We start from the raw sequence: 23214 nt of genomic DNA, 5'->3' as shown, positions 1-23214 counted from the left end.
AAGTAATTTACAATTGCTACTCTGAAATATGAATTACATCTGTAATAATCACATACATGTAATAGAATGTTAATAGTACATTTCCCTTTTTTAGGAAATGACCTGTATGTATCTGTGTGACATCAATAAAGGATCAGGTGCTGCATTATCTTTAGTTACATTGATGTTATTTATTTATGGTGAAACAGTGGTGGAATATCGCTGTTGCTTTCGTATAAATGAAGCGGACATACCTGCGTGGCCGCGATCTAATCCTGTTTACATAAAGTAAACCTGCTCCCGAGCAGGTTTACGCTTACGGCTCTGTTGCTATGACAGCAAGTCCCGGATGAGCTTCGGGGAACCGAACGATCCAGGATCACGCGAAATCGTCAACAATCAATCCAGCTAACTTACTTAGCGAGGTACGAAGAACGGGCCCCAGGTTACAACTTTGTCTCCACGTGCTTTATAGTGTTTGCAGCTATCCTTGCATCTGTTTTAGTAAGGCAGAGGCGTCACAGTGTGATTGTTTTACATGTGGTTGTTTTTTCCTGTGTAATAATGTTCAACATTGCTGTCAATACATTTTTCTCTCTGTGCAAAATGTGTTCAAAAACATAAACAGCTGTGGGATCCTGTTAGTCTGTGATTTGAACCGGGGGAACAAACTGTGTCAGGATCAGCCTGATGTTATTTGCATCCTGCTGTAACTTTACTGTATAAAGAGCAAACATCTCCAACATGTCAGGAGCAGTTAGTCATTACAACAAGTGTTTGTGAACTAAAGATCAAGAATGTGGGATCCTGTTTGTCTGTGATTTAAACAGCCCAGCGCTGCTCCTGAAGAAGGGGAACCTGCAGGGAGGCCTACCTCAGCACCTGTGCAGGTGAAGCCAAAGGGCAGATTTGCTTCACCATATTTTCTAGTCTTTGGCTCAGAATGAAGTTGGTTTGGAAACATATTCAGCGATGCTTCATCTCCTGCTTTGTGTTTGTGTGGGCGCCCCGTGCTAGCAGTGTCCAAGCGTTGTTGTTTTTTCCCCTTTTCATGCCCCGCCCCCCCCCCCTGCCGGTAGCCGTAATGCTCCGACAATCCATCAAGCGCTGCAGCTCCGTAGCTTAGCAAAGTCGAACTAAAACATTTATTGACAGATTGCTGAGCGCCATGTATCACATAAAAACGGTTTGCGGTCAGTAAGCACAACCAGAATTCATACATAAGGCGTGCTGTTGATTTTAGGCCATGCATGTCGTTAGCGCGGTTAGCTCACTAACACGTTGACGCCGTCCAGCCCCACGCACGGGGCGATCCGTGTGTTCAGTGCAGGAGAGGCGAGGCCCAGTAACGTTGCGTAGAGACAAAAGTGGACGAAAGAGAGGCAAACTTGTGGTTCCACAAGTATAATTATAACGTAACATAGACTATATCGATATGAAGGATATTGTCACATCTTATATCTCGTATGAAAATATATCAATATTTTTAAAAAAAACCTCGATATATCGCCCACCCCCAAACCAAAGCTGTGTAAAGCGCCTGTTCTCAGTGATATTAACACGTCTGCAGTTTGTTGCGATCCACTTGGCGTCAGTCAGTGTCCGAGGTAGACTTACTGAGTCCCCGATGCTCCCTGAGTGGTTTGTCGCTGTGGCGTGAATAAGGCACGGCGGGACCACAGAGCAACGTTCAGAACCAACTTTATTTAATTCACGTCACACCACACACACACCAACCCCTGAGTCCCCGTGTTTTTAACACGGTGGGCGTGATTGCGGATGCCGTGCAGGTGCGTCCGCACAGCACCGCAAACCAGGCCCCACCACAGTCGCAAAGTGCTAGCAGCATCCCCGGCTAACGTATGCTTCGTGTCAATGTGATATTTTAAGCTGGAAGTGATTCGGTGAAAAGAAAATTCCTTCTTGCACAATGTGCATAATACTTTATGTCAGCCGACTGTTCCGTCTTATTTGTTTTAATGCTCAAATGTCCGGTCGAGAGGGCTGATGTGCGTTTATCATCTTCCTACTGAGTTGATTGGTTCAGCTGCCCGTCACTACCAGACCTACTGCCCAGTCGGGCATGTGGGGAGGTAACTGAACTTGGACAAACTGCATGAAATGCGCTGACAGAAACATTTCAGGGATTTTGAGGCATTCTGCACTCCAGATGCGTTAAATGTGTGAAAAATTTTAATTGCATTGACTGTGATGGCAGATTAATTTGTGTAAATGCGTTAATTAGTTATATTATGATGAAAATATCAGATGCAATCATTACATTTGGTTTTGGCTGCACATGCATGACGTAGAGATTCATTTATGACCAAACATGAGGTTTAAAACTCTTTTCTAAACTCTTCAGCACCCTGTGGCACTCTCTCTGACATTAAAAGTTGACAGGAACTGGTTGCTGGTAATGACTGTAGAGCTACAGTAAAGATTTTTTTTTAGTCATAATGAATTGGCAGCCACTCGATGTGTTTGCTGCTAATAGACAAACGAGTGCACACAAACTGAGCATGAATATTTCATGCAGCAACCTGGGAGCCAAAAGTCATTGTTTAACTTAAACTAATGAACATTTTAAAATGTTTTTTCCAGCCGTACGTGAGTAATTAAGTCAAATGTGACTATCACATGTAAACGGAGTGCATACCTGTAACATGTTCCAAAGAGCGGCCGTGTTGTTCTGCTTCAGTAGGATTACCAACCATTTCACACTCATGCTCATGTGTTCCTCCCTAATGTTTAACATATAAAACCAGAGTCGCTCCTCTTCTTATGAATGTTGGGAGCACTGGTCTTTAATCTTCTGCTTCCTGCCTGCTCTTCATTCAGGTGGTCAGTGAATAAGGGGTGGGTTTAAAAATCGATTTTAGTTTGAATAAAGTGACATCGATTCATTAAATCCTGAATCGATTTTTAAATATAAATGTATTTTGTCAGAAATGCCAGAATCTCAGCTTAAAGCTCACAAAACTACGTCAACAACCGGCGAACAGCTAAAACAGGAAATGAGCGCCGGTAGTCCACGGCGTCCACACAAAGAGGTAAACACACAGCGTGGATCGTGGACACGTCGGGTGCTGAACGCAGACATCTCACAGATTCTGATGCTGCAGGTTGAGTAACTCCGACTAAAACTGACTGAACCAGCAGCAAAAGGATTTCCAAACTACACTTCATGTTTGATAAGCATCGTCATCTCGGACCTTTGCTGTTTTGCTTCCACCACGATAAAATCACACTTCCTGCACAGCTCTCTCTCTCTCTGTACTTCAAGAACAGTTTCCCGTCTCAAATCTGTTTCTGCATTACTCTCTGCTTATTAAGCATCAGCCTACTGTTGTCAAAGAAATGTAAACTTTTAAAAATTATACCAAATTACAAACTCTCAGCTGTGTGTCTCTGATCAAACTCTGTAACTTTGCTCCGCTTCTCTTCAGCAGCATCAGCTAATGTTCAGATGTTGATTGGTGGATTTATTATCTGCTATAAAAGCCAGGCCAGGAAAATCTCCTTCATGTTTTATCCCCAGTTACTTTGACACAAAGACATCTGCTGTGATGTTCACACCTCTGAAGTCTCACAGCGTCAGCTTTGTTTGTATACACAGATACAAAAATGTGGACATGTACTGATAAATGATCAGAGTTATAATATTTCTGAATCGAATCGGGAGCTTGTGAATCAGAATTGGATCAGTGGTAGAAATCAGTGACGACGCCCAGTCCGACACTTAATCTTGTTCAATAATCAACTTTGATTCAAACTCTTCTTCTTTTTTGTACCTGAGCCACAGCACGTAGCTAAATACTCCCAGTACCACAGACGATCCACTCAGAATGATTCTCACTCACTAGCATCTCCATGGTGGTGGGAACAGAGTTGGTGATGAGCAGGTTTCACGAACACAGCTGTTGGTTTACGTGTGCGTGCAGAGCGAGAACATTTCTGTGCACACGTTAATGAATGAGGCCCAGCACGTCCAGTTAGGGTTGTGCTGATGGACGCCGCGTCACAAATCATTGATGGTCAAAGTAAGCAGTGGTAGCTCGCCAGTCCAGACCATTTCAATTTCACTGCTCCTCTAATGTATTCTAGTTTTAATAATAATTATTATGACTATAACAACACTGTATTATAATGATGATGATAATAAATTCAATCTGCATTGGTACGGTTTCCTCCTGTCCAGACACACAAAACGTACGTGTGTGTCTGTGTGTGTGTGTGTGTGTGTGTGTGTGTGTGTGTGTGTGTGGGGCGCACTGGTCTATCATCATCAAATAAAAGAAAGCAGAGGAATTTTGTGTGTGATGTACTTCAGTGCTCCACTGTAGTGTGACGGTGCATCTGCAGAGACACTTGTTTCCATTTTTGCCTCTTACCTGTAAAAGGCCAATGGAGTCATTGGCTGCTGGGTGGCCACTGAAATGATCCTGAGGGCTAGCACTAGCTGCCAGTATGTATTTATTTTATCCCACTGGTGGTTTTTGTCCCAAAGCTATAAACACTGTGCCATGTGCACGTTGTGTGCTTTGTGGAGGGTGGAGAACCTCCCCTGCTACATGGTGGGAATGTTGTCGTCCACTGGTGATGCCAGAGGGGAACAAAAGGACCATGGGAGTATTGAGCAACCTCACCCCCAATTCATTGTTGACATTAACCCCTTAACCCGCCAGGATGTTCCCAACAGGTTCACTTACCTGCCACACACATGATAGCATACATTTAGGGGGGTAAGCAGACTCTGTGAGTGTGAGAATGCTAAGCCAATGAGGTTACAGACTATTATCAGTAATCTTGCAAACACCTCACTCTGGTGTGCACGTGTGTCAGGAAGTGTGAGGAAAAAAATAGTGGGCGTGTGTCCTCTGTAGGAGAAACATGAATATGTCAGATTGGCGTGCGTGCGTGCGTGGGAGGGGGGCTCATTATGGTGGTCAGTCAGCTCTGTGCATCAGATTAGTGAAGAGAAAATAGGCCAACATCTGTCACCCTGACAAAAGCTCATCATCTGGTCTGCCAGTCTTTGTTCCCCCTGCTGTATTCTGTCATGTTGCCGTGTATGACAGTTAAAATGGAGATGGTCTTTTTATGATCCCAGTGTCTAATAACTAACAAAAAACAAAACCAAAAACGCCCCACACAAGTTCAGGATCAGAAGGATCCAGATTTTAAAATCATGATTGTTACCATCCAGGATCACATAATTCATGTTGCTTTTGTTTTTCAAAGGCGTCCAGCACTGGACCACTCGCATCCAGAGTGGTTTATTGTTTATTGTTTGTTCATTTATTTCAAACATGTAAACAATATACAGGTGCATGTAGTAAAGAAAATAAGAGAGAAAAAAATACTATACAAAAGTCAATACTTTTCAATATTGCTACTGTTCTGATTCATTTACATGCAGGGCTCGCAAACTTTCAAAACCCCTGGTAGCCCTTCGGGCAGGGACTCGTCAGTTTTAGCCCAAAATAAATTTAAGTAGCCCGAATAAAAAAGAGAGCAATTTTTTGATTGATGTTTTGTTTCCTGTTTTGTTTCCTTTACAATATTATACATTAAAGTATAATATTGTAAAGGAAACAAAACATTAATCAAAAAATTGTTGAAAAACAAATTACAACATTGTATAAAAATTACAATCATCAACTCAAATACTTGGTTCTAATTGAACAGAAATTTCTATGAACTTGTAAGAACTGTGTAGGACATGAATCAGTCTGTGTCAGAGCCTGAATTGACATTTCCACTGAAGTCACGGGTAAGAGACAAGTGGAACCAAGATCGAGGCCATTTGCTTTTGAAGTTTGCACAGACTGCTGCATTGTGCCAGTGGTAGTTCACTCTTTGCAACATAGTAGCTGTTCTAAACTAGATTTTTCAGGTTTATTTTTAGTTATGTTATTTGCATTGGTGTTTGTTCTGGGAAAGATACTGCAGACTGAGCAATAATGCATTTCTTGCATTTCTCATGGGTTCTAATGGGGGCCTTTCTTAAAATGACTGGTCCCAGTAACAAAGGCGCTTGTCGACTCAGAAATCGAGAGAAAACCAACAACACACCCGGCAGAACATTATGTTATTTACACGGGTGCACATAAGTGGTCCGCATGTGCGCATTCGCTGTCAAAATAAAAGACGCGCACCAGATAAGAAGTTGCAGCGCGCGTTTGCGTCCATATAAAAAGCTGTTTTTGTCCGTAGAGTGGGATTTTCACGGCACATTCTGCACCACATCTCTGTGCGTTCATCATTTGTTTGAAGCCAGCTCACCTCCTGCAACCACTTTTCCGAGAATACGGCTTCTTTTGTGGTTCGGACTCCTTCTGACATTTCTTTGGAGGTGGAGGAACATCCAAGTAATTGCTTAAAGGAGCTTCTTCGACATCTTTAAGAGTTCTAAACAAATGTCTGTCCTCCTCCAGAAAATCTTATGTATGCAAACACGCGTTGCAACTTCTTATCTTTTTTTTATTTTGACAGCGAATGCGCACCTGCGGACCACTTATGTGCAGCCCTGGTTATTATAGCTCGTCATATTGCAGCCACAGAAATTCTTTTGTCCATGAAACCATAAAGCTGCACTTTCTTTTTGCCTTATAGTCTGATTTGTCATAACTTCTCCGTTTTGTGGTAAGCTTTTCTTTGGCTGTCACTTCTTCACCCTGACCTGTCTTATTTGGCTCAGCAGAACTGAAATATTCTGCTCTTTACACACGCACTCACATAAGCTCAGCGATTCTCTGCGCGATCAACCTCTCACATGTTTAAGCTGCGGGAGATTTCACTTGTCATGTTTGCATAGTAAGCTAACGATTAATAAGACGATGTCAGAGGAATTGGTGCACAAATTATCATCACTCACAGATCAGTGCTGTCGCTCTCTATACACAGTTCGCACGATTGCAAAGTGAAAGCAAAAAAACAAGCGCAAATTCAAACGCGATTTCAATATGTCACATATTGACAGTGGCTCACCGATGCCAATGACATAATTACCCAGCTACATTTCTGAAAGAATGCAAAAGCATTGACATATATTTTTCCTTCCTACAATAGCCCGACGGGCAGGGCAGAGATAGATTTTGGTAGCCCGACTGGAAAAATCGCTAGCTCCGGGACGTCGGGCTAGCGATTTTGCAAGCCCTGACATGTTGAAAGTGAGTGGGAAGAAGTAAACACTTATTTGATCCCACCCCTTTGCCATGAGTTATCAGTTAATATTTAGTCAGCTTCCTTACTGATATAATCTGTAATTAAAATAGTGAACATCTATCTATCGATCGATCCCTGCAGGAGCACACCAGGGTGCTGTTCTGATAGATCCAAGAATAGACAAATAGTGGAAGTTAGCAGAACAGCTCCTTTATAAACATTTTCCTTACAAAACACATGGCGCTGCAGCTTTGCTACAAAGACCGCAGCCTCACGTTTAACGACACTCAGCTCTAACAGTTCTGTAATGCATTTGTTTGGACATCTCCAACGTGAGGCTTGGTCTTGTTTCAGGTGTCCGTGGCTTTCAGAGCGTTTCTCAGTGGCCATCCCCATCTACAATGGCATCATCTTCCTCTTCGTTTTGGCTAACTTCTGTATGGCCACATTCATGGACCCTGGCATCTTCCCCCGAGGTGAGTGCACGGATGGTTGAATGAATGCCTTTAATGCTGGGTGTCACCAAACAGGTAAGTTGTGTCGAACAGGCAGGACTTGGATGAAGTGATGGATTAAAGCTGCAGACCGCAGCAGCACCTCAGTGAGGCGCGCTGCACAGGAAGCGTGCCGCGGCTCAGTCGTTGGGATGTCTTACGTCCTTCTAATTTGATTTTGTCGAAAACAAAATTACATCTAAAATTCAAAAGGGCCGTCTACCCATCACCACCACCAGGGTGTAGCTACAAATGGAAACTCCAAATTGAACACAAAAGCCTCATTGTGGTGTGAGGTCTGTTCATACTCTTGAGATGGATACAGTGGAGCTGTGAAGTTTAGCAGCAGGCATCATTTAAGGTCGCTTGTTCATTTTAATCCGATTCTCCTCATGTAAAGTAAGCTTTGACACGGTTTAGGTTTGATTAGTTGTTATCATTTAGATCATTATGGTGAACACAACAACAGCTAACAGATAAAATAATGTAATTATTACGGAACATAAACATTATGATTTTTGGATAACGTGTGTTGTTAGTTATACTAAAGATTTTAAAACTGGCCTCACAGCTGGCTACAAAAAGCGTTCGTGTTGTCCACATCTGCATGCGGTCGCCTCGCCCCGTCGTCCACGCTGCTGTTCTGGATTTGACTCTTTATTTGGTGGGATTAGCTCTCCACACTGTGGATTCTCTGCTAGGATCCCCACAGTTCAGAACTTCCATCCACCCAGTTGTCCATGCGTTCAGTCACACGCTCTGCTTTTTTATTTAACTGCAGTCCTCTGTGTTTTTAGCTAGCTATCTCTGGCTCATGTCAGAGTAGCCTCTTATCAGAACGTGTGTTCCTAGGCAACCCAACACCAGTGAATTTACATTATATTTTACATTCATTTCTGTTTTGTTTTTTATTTCTTTTGATCTGAGTCTGAGGTGAAAAGTCTGACACGAAATATGAGATGATGAGGTTTCAGTGTAGTCACAGGATTGTTAAAATACCGAGGGGTCAGAGGGCCCTTTGTTTGAACGGCACTGACATGGAGAGGCGACCCGTGGCCCTTTCCACACGACTGGCTTGTTTAAAACTGTAAAAAACAGTTGCTATGAAAGAGTAAATAGTTTCTACAGACTGAAACCTTCTTTGTAGTCCATCATTTGAACGTGGACGCCTACGGTCAAACTCGGGTGGACTGAGTGGGCAGCTGCGAGCTTTGGCACTTTCACTGTCTCACTTTTGACCAATAGATCGTCAGTTTTAGGATTGTGTGTGTTCTCTGTGCAGCCGAGGAGGACGAGGACAAAGAAGACGATTTCCGTGCTCCACTGTACAAGACGGTGGAGATCAGAGGGATCCAGGTCAGGATGAAGTGGTGTTCAACCTGCCGCTTCTACAGGCCGCCACGCTGCTCCCACTGTTCTGTCTGTGACAACTGTGTTGAGGTGTGTTTGACTTTTTACATTTACTCATTTATTCTTATGAACAGTCTGAATGTTGCACGCTGAGTAAGCCTGCACTATAAACAGCCCAGTTTGATCTGAAACAGTCTGAATCATTGTATGCGTCTGTGGTTAGTGAGCCGTGTCCACAACACACGTGTGATTTTCACACTTTCAAACCCTCGCCCGGCTGGTTTTGGCATGTGGTTATCATCATTGTTATAAATCTTTAGATGTGTTTAGAAGATGTAACTCAAGGACATGTCTTTGCTCTGCAGCTGTCCTGTTAGTGTATGATGGAAGGAGGAGTGCCAGTGTTGATGGGTGCAAACGAGTTGGACAGCCTGTAGTCGTCCTTTGAATAACACGGTACTCCAGCTCAAGCACGACCTGTAACAGGAGTTTACTGCAGTTTTGGACCTGAAAATGTTTCAGTATCTACTCCTTACTTACACTCCTTCCACTGGGCACGTGTGTAGCCAAACTGTAGCTGATGCTAAGCCAGTGAAAATGGTCTTGATGGGCCTCTCAGGCTACATACGTGTTTGCTAATGGTTTCCACAGAATGGCTGCCTCGTGTCCATCATCAGGCAAGACAGCAATGACGCACCTCTATCTGTTCGCTGTCTCAGAGACATGACTCTAAACTCAGTGCACAATCTTAAATGGCCTGATATATTCACACTGCAGCCTTCTACTGCAGAGGACAAGCTGAAGATGATGATGGCACCTCTCGTGCCGATTGCAGTTTAAATATTTAGAGGTGTCATTGCAGGTGTGTCAACATGACGTTTGAGCCGAGTTTAAGTTCTTAAGTAACTGTGTGTGGAACAGAACCTGACGACGAATAGGCTTTAAAAGCCAGGAAACATTATTTGGGCACACCGGTGTGAAGTGCTGACTACCTAAATCCACCGATCGACTCCTCTCTGAGTGTCAGCTACATGTTTTTCCCCCATTGGCAGAGAGCTGCAGTGAAACATGCAGCTAGCAGCGTTCCACGTTAAGCCAGCACTCACTGTCTCTTTCTCCAGTTACAGTGGCAAACAGGAGAAAATCACACTGTCCTTAATCCAGTAAAGAACTGGTTGCCAGGCCAAAATCAAATATGGCTGACCTTGGGATTGTGTGCTCTGTGCAATATGTCTGTGAAGGTTCTCAGTCATCCAGCTCATCACAGTCTAAGGTCTGTGGGAGTAACTCACCAAGAGGGATACTCAATTTTCAAGGATGCCAATGTTCACATTTTGGACAGATGGTTTGAAAGAGGAGTGAAAGAAGCATTTATGTCCACTGTGAGCGGCCATCTTTGAACAGAGGCGGGGCTTACGACACCAACTGTCTGCCATCTATAATCCAGTGTTGAGATCCTTCCCAGACGCCTTAACGCCCACTCACATCCTGGGCCATCTGACCTCAGGAAATCACATGATAGGGTGGGGCCAGGTTTCACAATGAGCTCACCCGAAACTCTGGCTGATTGTGACCCACACCCAGTTTCACACCTTAGCTCGTGTGATTAGGTAGAGGATCACCAGGGGTCCTTTTGTCCCTCTGTGGGGGGAGACTCCCACTAGGTTTATATCTGGGACTCTCCACCATTTGACCCTCGAACTGAAGAAGCTTCTCGGATGAGAGGTGAAACATCTTCAAGCAACTTAAAGAAGTCCAGACGCTTTTCTTTCCAAGCTCCTTAGTAGGGATGGGTATCGTTTAGGTTTTATCTGCTGCCAAACCGGTACTTTTGAACCGGTGCCGGTGCTCAAACCGGTGCTTAAAGAATGGAGAGCACAAACTTTGTCCAAAAAGCTCTCGTGTTTTTATTTTTAGCAGTCTCTTTTTTTCTGCAAAATGATAAGCACGGTCCAGCCCCACGCACGGGGCGATCCGCGCTAACTCGCTAAGGGAGATTTACCACACCCGCAGTAGATGTGCTCTTTTAAAGAAACGCTATGCGTCGCCAGGTGTTTCATCAGATTCGAGGTGTTACCTCCTTTGACAGTATCACAGTATCAGCTTAAAGCACTTGTTGCTGCTGAGTTTGCATCTTTTGCTGTGAAGTACAGCCAGACTTTGACCGCTTCACCTTGGGCGTTTTAATCTGTAGCTCTGCTCTAAAAGAACGTACGTACCTGTGTATGAAGTGTAAGTGTATGACATCTCAGGGGAAATAAAGCAGCGAAATGTGCGCTGCTTTATGTCTGGTTACTACCGTTTATGTCAGAACCATAATGGCACCGGATACCGGTACCCATCCCTACTCCTTAGTGCTCTGTGTGAGTGTGCATGTGTAACCCAGGAAGTGGCATGCTGCCCACAGACAGTCAGTCGTTTACAGGGTTTCCATGATAGAGCACTGGCAGTCCGTCCCAGGCTCTGTTCTTCACTCTGCATTTGTCTGAATCTATTTGAATGTTCCAGGTTCAAAGGTAATCTGCGTTGCTCATCTGCAGCAGTCCAGGTGTTGGATCCGTGTTTGTATCAGCAGATGACCAAAGATCTCTGATCTCAGCACTAAACAGTTGTTGATATTGTGACCTTCCTCTGAACATGCAGTTGTACAATATTTCAAGCCTCTTCTCTTGGGATCACATGGGAGAGTTGTAATCAGAGTATTCTGGTGAAAGTATGTCACATTCCCAACCTGCAGATGACAGTTCTGTGTATCTGTTGAGGACTTAATGAGGTTAGACAGGAAAGGTGGTGCATGGAAATAATGCTTCTTAATGGCTGCATTCCTATTTCAGCCTCCTCTGACGGTGTCTTAAATGTCCCCCTGACTCTGCAGGACTTCGACCATCACTGTCCGTGGGTGAACAACTGCATCGGCAGGAGAAACTACCGCTACTTCTTTCTCTTCCTGCTGTCTCTGACAGCCCACATCATGGCTGTGTTTGGCTTTGGGCTGCTCTTCATCCTCTACCATCGGCAGAACATTGACCGCCTGCACGCCATTGTCACGTATCCTTTCATGTCCCGTGGATCTGGTACTCTAATCTGGTTTTACATTGCTGAGTTAAGTTGTTTAAATGAGGCACTCTTTTTTTTTTTTTTCCCCCCCACTGTGGCGTGGGAAGATTTCACGTAGCTTCCTAAGAAAAGATGGTCCAACCCCACCCAATCTGATCTTTGAATGAGAATGAAAACACACGATATAAACGCATGAATCTGCATAAACTGGCCTAGGACAGGAGTACATTCTGGCTTTGCTCGCCCCACACACACCACATGTTGTTTTGTCCATCACTGCTCTCCATAGGCCTTGATCTGTTGAATGTAATGTTTAAGATGCTAAGGTCCTTGACCCCCCACCCGTGCTCTCAGGCTCGCAGTAATGTGTGTCGCAGGCCTGTTCTTCATCCCTGTCGCTGGCCTCACTGGCTTCCACATAGTCCTTGTGGCTAGAGGCAGGACGACCAACGAACAAGTAAGTAGAAGTCAGTGTTGCACACATGTACACCAGGAACCCAGGAGTTAGCTCATTCAGTTCAGGTCAGTCTTATTTATATAGTGCCAATTTGTAACAACGGTTGTTTAAAGACACTTTATATTAGGTAGAGATCACAGACAGAGAACCCCAAATATCAGACAACCCCACGGTGACAGTGGCAAGGAAAAAGGTCCTCTTTGGCCCTTCCACTGTGCACTGTGGCATAGGGAAGGATGTTTGTTTTCCTGGCAGAGAGACGGTGGTTATCCTTCAAACGGTCCTCGCGTCCTACTGAATGCATTAATTTGAAAGTGGATACAGGTTAACAGCCATTTAACCCCACCCCCCACCCCCGCATTGTTATATTCTCCATGTAAGTTTTTGTGACGTGTCTGTCTCCAGGTAACGGGGAAGTTCAGAGGAGGTGTTAACCCTTTCACCAATGGCTGTTGGAAGAATGTCTCTCATGTCCTCTGCAGCTCACAGGCACCCAGGTCCGTTCTTTGTTTCCCCTTTTTATTGGACTCTCTTGTCGAGTGTCGAGAGCATTACCCTGTAGCTCATCACACTTCCTGTTTTTAAAATGAATTTCTTAAAACTGGCCACTGAATAGTGTAATAACAGAAACAGCTGGTGAGAAACTAAACAATCTGTGAGCTGTTGCTTTGGTGTTAGTGTTGAAAGTGATCAGATGTAGGATTAAGAGGAATTTGGATTTGATACCAATCATTAGCACTGTACTGATGTGAATGCTCTCTGCAGGTATCTGGGCAGGAGAAAGTGTGCACAGAGTGTGAGTCTGCAGCCTCCTTTTCTTCGGCCACAGCTGACAGAGGCCCAGCTGGCTGCAAAGATACTGGACAATGGCATACAGGGAGATCTGCACAGGGTAAGAGGTGCAGCAAAGGTGCTCGTGAAGCTAACGTGCCACAAACTGTGCTGTGCTGGCTGCTTCAGCCTGCCGGTAATAAACAAGTGTTATGTAAGGGAGCTGTGCTTCTCATTCAAATCTGCACTTGATAAGTTTGCATATAGGCAGGTCCAGATGGCAGCGAGAGCTTTAAAAGCTGTTTAAAATTCAACAGGCAGAAATCCTGTAAGGTCACAGCAGTAAAAACCCAACCACATCCATCAGGCTGCGTGCTGCAGAGCTAAGGATGCAAAAATGGGGTCCTATTTATTGAGTTTGGGTTTTTATTGTTTGCTGCACCTTTTTCTTGGTGTTGTTTGTATTTTATCTTGTTTCTGTTTAGTTTTGTTTTTGTGTTGCTGTAAGAAACTGCTAAAGACCTGCAAGTATTGTACTTGTTAGGAAATGGATGGAATAATTTGTTCCAGTCGCAGGTAGATGATTGATTTTGTAATCGTACGTAAACGTATATCAGAGCTGTGGCCATGGCTTGGACACAGAAACGCTGTCACTGCTGACAGACCTGGGAGACCAAAACTGAGGATGTCTGACAGACGCCCCAGTCAGCAAGATCTTCAACTTACACCTCAGGCAGAGGTTCTCCTCAGGGAGACACGGAGTCCGAGTGGACCATGCTCCACACCTCTTGCTTAGGCTACTGAAAGGAATGGGGCCTGCACGATCCTCGGTGCTTCTCGTGGCGGCAGTGCCAGAACCAGATGGTGAATACTGGAGGTGAAGTGAGCCGTCAGGCTGAAGGAGGAATCTTATTGGGAGTCCACAGGCAGCTGACAGGTACTGGCAGGCCAAGTGGAGTGTGGCTCTAGCCATTCAACATTGTCACAGACCCTTTCATAGTTTTTATAGAGTCAAGCGGTCTCCACAGTGTTGGCTGCAAGATTTTATCTTTGCTTCTTGCGGAGGATGAGGTTCCTTTGGCCTCCTTTGACCTCCAGTTTGCACTGGAGTTGTTTGTTGCTGAGTGTAAAGTGGAGGGAATGACAGCAGGAACCTCCAAGTCCAAGTCCATGGTTCTCAGCCACTAAAGACTGGAGCGCCCACTCCAGGTCAGGGATGAGTTACTGCCCCAGGTGGAGGAGTTCAAGTATCTCGAGTCCACGAGTGAGGGGAGAGTGCATGCAAGGTTTACAGACAGATTGGGGCGGTGTCTTCAGTGATGGAGATGCTGTACCAATCTGTTGTGGTGAAGCGAGAGATGAGCATGAAAGGGAAGCTGTCAATTTAGCACAGCCTCTGTTTAGTGACCGAAAGAAAGAGGTTGTGGATCAGAGTGTCAGGAATTAGTTTCCCTTCAAGGCTACGTCCACACGTGCCCGGCGTAAACGGCGTTTTCGGTCACGGAAAACGGAGATTTCTAAAAACTCCGGCCAGGGTGGATAGTTTCGAAAACTCGGTTTTTGCGTTTACGTGTGGACGAGAAAAACGGAGAAAACGCAGCGTCAAAGGTGTGCGCATTTTGTGACGTCACACTGTGCGCCACGTTATTGTTTGGGTGAAATGAATTTCTACAATACTGTTACTGTTACTCTCTGCAGTGTTTAAATGCTTACATATACACAGTTACTGTCCCTCCACACATACGACTCTGTTCTGCTTCTATGCCCCAGCTTTGTTTACTTTTTCCCACCGAGGCTTCTAGACTTCTGATTGGCCAACATTTCTGCACGGTTAGGAATCTAGCGCCACCTGCTGCTTTGGCATGTTCATAGCAGCGTTTTCCTTCATTTCTGCCTTTATGTGTGGACGGGATTATTTTTTAAAACGAAAACGGAAAATCTCCGTTTTCAAAAATACCCGTGTACGTGTGGACGTAGCCTGAGAGTCGCTGCTCCTCTACATGGAAAGGAGCCAGCTGAGGTTATTCGGACTTCTGACTAGGATGCCTCCTGGGTGAGGTATTCCAGGCATGTCCTACTAAGAGGAGGCCTTGCTGTAGAGAATATATCACTTGGCTGGCTTGGAAACATCTCAGTGTCCTCCTGGATGAGGACAGAGGAGGAGGTGGCTGGTGAGGGAAGGCTGAGTTTCTCTGCTGCTGTTGCCCCGTGACCCAAACCCTGATAAGCAGCAGGAGATGGATGGATAATTTGTTCTTTCACACAGTCTTTGACCTTTGGCTCTGCCTGTGTTACAGTCAGGAACATTTTCATTTAAGTTGCACATGGACAAAGTTTACATAAAGTTTCTTACAGCCTCACACCTACAGATGGGTACTGATAAGATTTTCACGATTCCGACTCATCATGGTCACTAAACACACAGTAATGGCAGGTTTGTAATAAGGCAGATCGCGCTAACATAATATGCACTGTTAGTTGATTATTTACCTGCCGCATTAACGGGAGAGGACGTGCAAACGTTACCGCTGCTGCTGGGTTGAGAGTCACGAGTCCGGAGCGGAATTAAAAACACGACGTTCATTTAAGGTCATCGCGTGCTTTGTGAGCAAATGCTTTTGCATGTTCGTAGTGTTTCCTCCCTTACATGAAATATCTGCTTTGCAAGTATTGCAAGTTGCCCTGTTGTCATCTGTTCTCGTGAAGTGTAATCAAACTTTTTAGCGTTTGAGCCGCCGTGTTTCCTGCCATGTAAATGACGCTCCGCAACGTGGTGACGTCGTTCGGGGCGACTGGAGTCGATAAGGGAATCGTTTGCAAAAATGGCAAACGATTCCAAGGAACTGAAACAGTGGGAACCGGTTCTCAACAAGAACCGGGTTTCGATGCCCATCCCTACTCACACCACCCAGCAAAAGTCCATCTGGGTGTGACCCCAGGCTTCTTTCTACTTTTCTGTTCGGATTTGGTCACAGAATGTCTGTATTTCACCAACAGATGGGTAATTCTGTCACTTTCTGTCTCTAATGCTCGCGTTTCTTCTTTCCAGTCAAAGTCCAGTCTGGAAATGATGGAGAGCCAGTCCTGTGACGCTGAGCCACCACCACCTCCTAAACCAGAGCTCCGCTACCCAGGAATTACCAGAGGAAACACAGAGGGTGATTGGCTCTTACTCTGTCTGCTGCAGTTTGTCTGCTTCCTGGTCAACATATAGTTGCATACAAAGGTTTGAGAACCCACGCTCAAAGGACTTAATATTTATCCTCATCGGGAGGCTTGGAGGCTTGTGGTTAGCACTGGTGCCTCACACCACGAGGGTCCTGGGTTCGAATCCCTGTGGCTGCGTGGATACACTGTCATGAAGGAGATTACGTTAATTGCTGATTTTGGATGTGGAGGTGAGTGGCTGTCTGTCTGTGTTGACAGCTGGGATGGGCTCCAGTATCCCCAGCTCCCTGCCAGTACTGTGAACATTTAGAGTCCCACAAGCAGCAGAGGGTTGCTTGTGGGATACTATGTGTTACTTCATAGTATCATTAAAAACAGCAGCTGTGTTGCACTAATATGATGAAATCTCTAAATTCATCGTCAGAGGTTTGAGCTTTGAAACGAGCGCTGGTGACAGCGTCTCTGTAAATGAACAGAAGGTTAAAAACGAGGAGAAGGATCCTAAACGCACCTCACGAAGACCTCACACACCTCTGATCTAAGAATATTGGACAATGTTTCAAAGCAGCGCATGCAGGACACCCCAAGACCTTTTGCAGAAGGACGGACTAAAGTCTCACAAAACCTGAATGGCTGTTAGCTGTCAGAAGAAGCGGTGCTAGTATCATCATGCAGGGTGTCCAAACATAAAACTCTGCATTCACTCACCTATAGCTCTTCTATGCTAATGGTGCTCAGTGCACATGAAGGAGATTCTGTGCTCATGTTGTTTCTCTTTCCACCCTCCAGAGTGCAGTTTGCTGAACAAGGCCCCTCCCACTCCCACTATGTACAAATACAGGCCCACGTACAGCCCTGGCAAGAACCACACGGCGCTCACACATGCTTACGCCAACCAGGTAACGCACGCAGAATGCAAGAGTGTGTGCTACGTGTCAGGTTGGACCTCCACTCGTCCCTGCTTCTTTGATCATTTTTTAATCTAACATCTCCATTTCTGTTTTGGTTTTTATTTTTCTTTCTCCTTTTGATTTCCTGTCGGCCATCTTGGTTTGGTTTCTCAGTGGCTTTCTGTTGATCAGTAAGTGATTGTGCTGAAAGCAGTTTCCTCCTCTTATCTTCCTTTTAACTTGTTTCCTGTCTCCTTCTGTTTGCGCTGGACGTGGCTGAAATACTGTAATGAAACCACTGAAAACAGACTTCACGACTCCGTCTCAGCAGCGTTCTTTGAACACAGTGAGATATGAACGTGAAGCAATCAGGACTGCCATAAATACACTGGTTCTGCTCAGTATTTGTGCCCCTGTCTGGTCCATATCACTCCTCAGTTTCTTTGTTAGTTCTTCCTGGTTAGATTTGTGCCTTGTAGCCCTTTTCCATTACCTGGGGTCCCAAGTGATCTGAAAATGTGATGTCAGCAGACCGCATGCCAACGATTGGCCAGTCGGGACGTCACTCGACACGTCATGAGAGAAACTGCCACCATTTTTAAAGCACAGCAGTGGGGAAATGCAGAGTGTGACACACATTGAGCCTTGACGTGTTCCTTTGTCGTGGTGTTCATGTCGCATACAAATGACATCACAAGATCTGTGGCTACACCGACCCCCGCGCGTTGGGTGGCAGTCGTAATAGTTTGAGTCACATCGACATGATCCAAGTAGGTGCTAATGGAAAAGGGCTTTGAGTGACTGTGGTTGTAGCTCTGTACGATTCCTCTTTAGTGTTTAAGCATCAGTGTCAATACAGCGAACGCCATCATTTCACCATCTCAGACATTCTGACTGACATGTTACTGAAACAGGCAGAGCGCAGGAAGCTCCAAATACAGCGCACAATAGCAGGATCCAGAAAGTCTGAACACTGGCATGGTTATAATGAACATTATGATGGTAAATGGCCTGCATTTGTATAGCGCTCCCTAAGGACCCCAAAGCGCTTCACACTACATCCAGTCACACACACATTCACACACACATTCACACACACATTCACACACTGGTGATGGCAGCTACATTGTAGCCACAGCTGCCCTGGGGCGCACTGACAGAGGCGAGGCTGCCGGACACTGGCGCCACTGGGCCCTCTGACCACCACCAGTAGGCAAACACGGGGTTAGTATCTTGCTCAAGGATATTTGGCATGCAGCCAGGAGGCAGCCTGGGATCGAACCACCAACCTTCTGATTAGTGGCTGACCTGCTCTGCCACCTGAGCTACAGCCACCCCGATGATGGAGCTGCCGAGTTCATCTGGACAGTCAGGGTTGTACAAAGAGCAGTTTGGTAAATGGGCTGGTTCTTTTAATGCTTTTTCACTCTATTCGAGCACTTGGAGCACTCTCTTAGCCTAGCGTGCACACACACTCTGATGGATACACTGAGATACTTGTGAAAGCACAGGCCAACCACCGGCCTTCTGCTCAGATGACCCACCCCTGACTAATCACCGTTGGTTAGGGGTGGCTGTTGTGTCAGGCTGTCAGCGCTAGAGTGCAGTATGACTTTAACCTTCCCTCATGTGCTGAGCTTCTTCTTGTTTCTTTTTCCTCCCTCCGCCTCCCTTCACCTTCCCTCTTCTCTCTCCTCTTCCCTCTGGCTCCTCCAGCTAAGTCGAGGGGAGAGCGTCGGCAGTGCCAGGGACTCTTCCTCCTCCACCTCTTCCCTCCTCCAGGCCAGCCAGCAGCCTGGTTTCCGCTCGCAGCCCAGCCTGGATCGGAGGGAAACGTCGTCTGAAAGAGTGGGAGGGGGAGGAGGAGGGGAGAGGAGGGAGGTGGGGCGAGAGGGAGGAGGCGGCATTCCTGGCTATTCTCTGGGCGGGCGCTCCTACCCCTCCTTCTCTGACCCCACCGTCCTGTCTGCAGTGGCGTCGCGATCTTCCAGCTCCACACACACCTCGGCGGGCACCGTCCACGTCTCAGAGGCCACCACCACCTCCGCCAGCTTCAAGAGCTTAGCCAATCAGACACCCCCGCCCCACCACCCGTCTCGCAACGGGAGCCTGTCTTACGACAGCTTGCTAGCAGGCGGCGATGAGTTTGACAAAGGAGTGGGCGTGAGCTCGGTGGCCCCCGACGTCTCCGGTGGGAGACCCTGCACGCCAGCGGCGGGTGGTGGCTACAGCTCCCCCTTCCTGTCGTCACAGCAGAGAGAGGCTGAGATGCAGTCCCAGTCCACCCAGTCACCCCACCACCACCACCGTTCCTCTCACCACCACCACCCCTTCCTCCATCACTCCTCATCCTCCACGTCTTCCTCCCCACCGCCTCCACCAGAGAGGGAGCGCCTGCTGGGCGAGCCCCACCTACCTGCAGCGCCTGCCGGTCAAACCTCTGCTCCACCGCTCCCACACCACCACCACCACCATCACCATCACCACCACCACTCCCACCACCACCATCATCACTCCTCGTCCTCTTCCTCCACCTCTCGTCCTCCACGCTTTGCTGCCCCTCACGCAGGGCCCCACCACGCCTACCCCTATCGCACCCGTTCGACCGACACGCCTCTGGGCTCCTCCTCCACCACGCATCCTCCCCGCTCCCCACACCCCCCACCTCTGGGCAAGTCGCTCTCCTATTCAAGTGCAGCCGCCGCCGAAATGCAGTACCGGCTGGTCCGCAAGGCCTCGGCGTCGGCCGGAGCAAACGCAGCGGGGGTAGGAGGAGGTGGAGGCGGAGGGATGGGAGGAGGAGGAATCCAAGTGCCGAAGTGAGTATGAGTTTGAGCTTTTGTCGGGACGATTGGTTTGACACTGAAAAAGCGCCTGCTCGCCTGAAACCTGACTACCTGATTGACTGCTCCTCCTGCTCCTGCTCCTCCTCTTCCCTTCTCTCTTCCTCCTCCTCATCCTGCCAGACTTCCTGTGAGTTTCTCATTCTTCTCCCTTTGCTCGTCTTCCATCCATCTGTTGTGCGTTGTTTGTTGTCTTGTGCGTTATTGCTACCGTCTGTTTGGTCACCATGATTTGACGTGCAGTGATGTTGACTTTAATCAAACTGAGGAGCCCAGTGTTTGTGGGAGAAGCTTTTACTGCTCCTCGGTTTAACCGCACAGGAAGTGAAATCTGAAGGAAGCGTGAGCAGCAGCACAGTGTTGCTGTTAAACTGAGGCCCAGTCTAGCCGCTGCATGACGGCGTTTTCAGTTTGTCTGTCCCGTCTCTCATTCCTGTTCTTTTCCGTCCTGCTCGCTGTGTTGTGTACACGTACTCCACCCCTGTGTACTGCCAAGGTGTTTCTGTAGCTACGATTATTAAAGGGAAGTGAAAAGCATGATTCACCGTCCACAAACTACTGACCTCTGTGTACTAAAGCTAGCTTTGGTAGCCCTGGTTTGGGTTGACCTGATGTGAACTATAGCATCGACATGGCTGAGGGTAGCACCGCCCACCGCCAGTATTTTCATACACAGGACCAATCAGCGTAAACACTTTTTATTGTCACCATCGGTAACGCAACAGCCCAACTGTGTGTCCATGTTCCCTCTGGAACTACGCACGCCGTAACTACGTCCACTCTGACTCGCCAAATTCTTTCTCACCGATCAAAGCGATCCAGTCATTCCTTCATCTCCAGTGTTCAACATGAAATGTGTTCAGGTCTAAATGTAGTAAATGGTGACATCCATCCAAATGTAGCCGAGCTTCAGTGATGAAATTAGCAGCAGAGCTAACATGGCTAACACGCTGCAGCCCGCAGTTTTCAGTAAAATTGTTCTTTTCTGTCTTTTCCTAAAATCAGGGATGAGCTGATGCAGATGAAATCTCTGAGTCGGATTAATGGAGGTCAGCCCTTCTCCTCAACTTCCACCTCCTCCTGCTCCGCCCCTTCCTCTCCCTGTCACCCAGTCAACACATCCGCTCCGCCCAGAGCAGCCTGTCCCAGCCCAGCACTGATGCTGAGTCCTGCCCACAAGCCCCAAGGCAGCGGGGTGAAGAAGGTGACTGGTGTCGGGGGCACCACCTATGAGATTTCAGTCTGACTGGCAGTCGGCCTCAGGACCAGTGGGACAAAGTGGACGTAGCACTACGTCTTTATGCCCGCTAAGGAACAAATTAAGATTTTACCCAAAAAAACAGCTTCCTGCTGTGGACCTGGACCTTACTTCTCATTGGCTGTGTGACTGAGCAGCCCCTCCAATAGAAACCTGGTCTAAAGTGAGGCAGAATCCCAGGCGCTGCGCTAGAAAAGACTAGTTCTTGGTCCAAACAGACCCCACGGTGCTCACTTCTGCTTAGGTCTGTGTGTGGCATTGTACAAGCATAGCAGCGAAAAGGCGTTAGCACTGCCAGGGATGGGGGCTGGATCCCCGGGGTCCACTCTGGAACAGGTCTGGACTCGAGCTGAGTTTACCTGATGTTGGTTGTCTCCCTCTTTTTTAGACCTCATCATTTTCACACTTGTATCTAGATCATGAAACTGTGGAACCCAGAGGGCTCCCCCAGGACAGGTGATGAGTCACACCAGGGGGAGTGCAGGTAAAGCGTGCTTTTACCAGCAGCATCCACCTGATGGAGCACAGTCAGGTGGCACTGGACCACAGGTGTGTGTGTGCGTGTGTGTAATCCTGAAACCAGTCAAAGGGAGCTGTTAGCGGCTCTGTACCTTTCTGCTTCGATGATGATGAACTCTGAGTTCGTTCCTGATGGAGGAAAGAACAGTGTAAGATTTGAAGGGGAGGGGCACGAGCAGACTTCTCTGCTTCATTTGTCCATTTATTCCTAGATGTGAATATGATTCCATGTTTGTACAGGATGTGTTTTTAAATGTGGTTTCCTGTTTTTTAAAAAAATAAAAAGTGGACTGCAGCATGCACTACTCCAACCCTGTAGGCCGCCATGTCTGGCTGCAGACGCACAGGTCATTCCATCTGAAATCATCACATTTGATTGGCTTAAAAATGGTTTAAAATGGGACACGTGTACTGATTGTAAATGCAGTCTGCAAATAATCATGTGGATATTTCGTTTAAAGCAAAGGCCCATCCGTTCACTTTCAGATGCGAGTCAGTGTTTGAACGTGACTCTAAAGAAAACAGTCTGACCACGAAACTGAATCAGGATCAGTCGTTACCTTCAGGTACTGCATAAATAAACTGGGCTGAGCTGAAACACCAGGAAACTCTCAGTGGTGGGCTAGTTGGAAAAACTGCAGAAGACAAGTGACAGTTTGACAGTAATGCAAAATAAGATCAGCAGACACGCTGATCCAAAGGGACCCAGGTGCCATATGGTGCTCTGATTCTAACCTTTGTTTTTAATGTCAGACTTTCAAACTACAGATAAATGTAGGAAAGGATGAGGGATGAAAACAGGATGTATACACATTAGAGAGTGTGTGTGTGCTGTCTAGTGTGTGGTGAGAGTGTGTGTGAGTGAGAGTGAGTAGTGAGAGAGTGTGTGCTGTGTAGTGTGTGAGTGTGTGTGTGTGTGTGTGTGTGTAGTGTAGAGAGTGTGTGTGTGTGAGTCGTGAGTGTGGTGTGGAGTGTGTGTGTGTGTGTGAGGTGTAGTGTGGTGTGTGTGTGTGAGTGTGTGTGTGTGTGTGGTGAGTGAGTGTGTGAGGTGGTGTGTGTGTGTGTGTGTGTGTAGATGTGTGTGGTGAGTGATGTGTGATGAGTGTGTGGGTGTGTGTGTGGAGGTGTGTGCGTGTGTGTGGTGTGTGAGTGAGTGAGTGTGTGGAGTGTGTGTGTGTGTGTGAGTTGAGTTGTGTGTGTGTGTGTGTGTGTGTGTGTGTGTGTGTGAGAGTGTGTGGTAGTGATGTGTAGTGTGATG

At 46.7% G+C, this 23214-nt stretch overlaps 1 protein-coding gene across 2 annotated transcripts in view; it reads left to right on the top strand.

The window, feature by feature from the left end:
• The window catches only part of zdhhc5a (zinc finger DHHC-type palmitoyltransferase 5a), a 38898-nt gene extending 16088 nt beyond the window's left edge, over window positions 1–22810 (top strand). For both annotated transcript variants that reach the window (XM_042215215.1, XM_005949661.3), the window contains 10 exons: window positions 7504–7625; window positions 8926–9083; window positions 11869–12041; window positions 12405–12507; window positions 12913–13004; window positions 13273–13399; window positions 16328–16436; window positions 17236–17345; window positions 19053–20155; window positions 21185–22810. In XM_042215215.1, coding sequence (XP_042071149.1) covers window positions 7504–7625; window positions 8926–9083; window positions 11869–12041; window positions 12405–12507; window positions 12913–13004; window positions 13273–13399; window positions 16328–16436; window positions 17236–17345; window positions 19053–20155; window positions 21185–21425 — 2338 coding nt within the window. In that variant the 3' untranslated portion in view covers window positions 21426–22810. The remainder of the gene's footprint in view (window positions 1–7503; window positions 7626–8925; window positions 9084–11868; window positions 12042–12404; window positions 12508–12912; window positions 13005–13272; window positions 13400–16327; window positions 16437–17235; window positions 17346–19052; window positions 20156–21184) is intronic.
• The last annotated feature ends 404 nt before the right edge of the window (window positions 22811–23214 follow it).

The sequence above is a fragment of the Haplochromis burtoni genome, unplaced genomic scaffold, assembly GCF_018398535.1.
Source record: "Haplochromis burtoni strain Fernald_Lab_line unplaced genomic scaffold, NCSU_Asbu1 Contig_682, whole genome shotgun sequence".
Classification (NCBI taxonomy): Eukaryota; Metazoa; Chordata; class Actinopteri; order Cichliformes; family Cichlidae; genus Haplochromis; species Haplochromis burtoni.
Note: the sequence above shows the minus strand (reverse complement) of the source record. Positions and strands in the feature narration are given on the sequence as shown.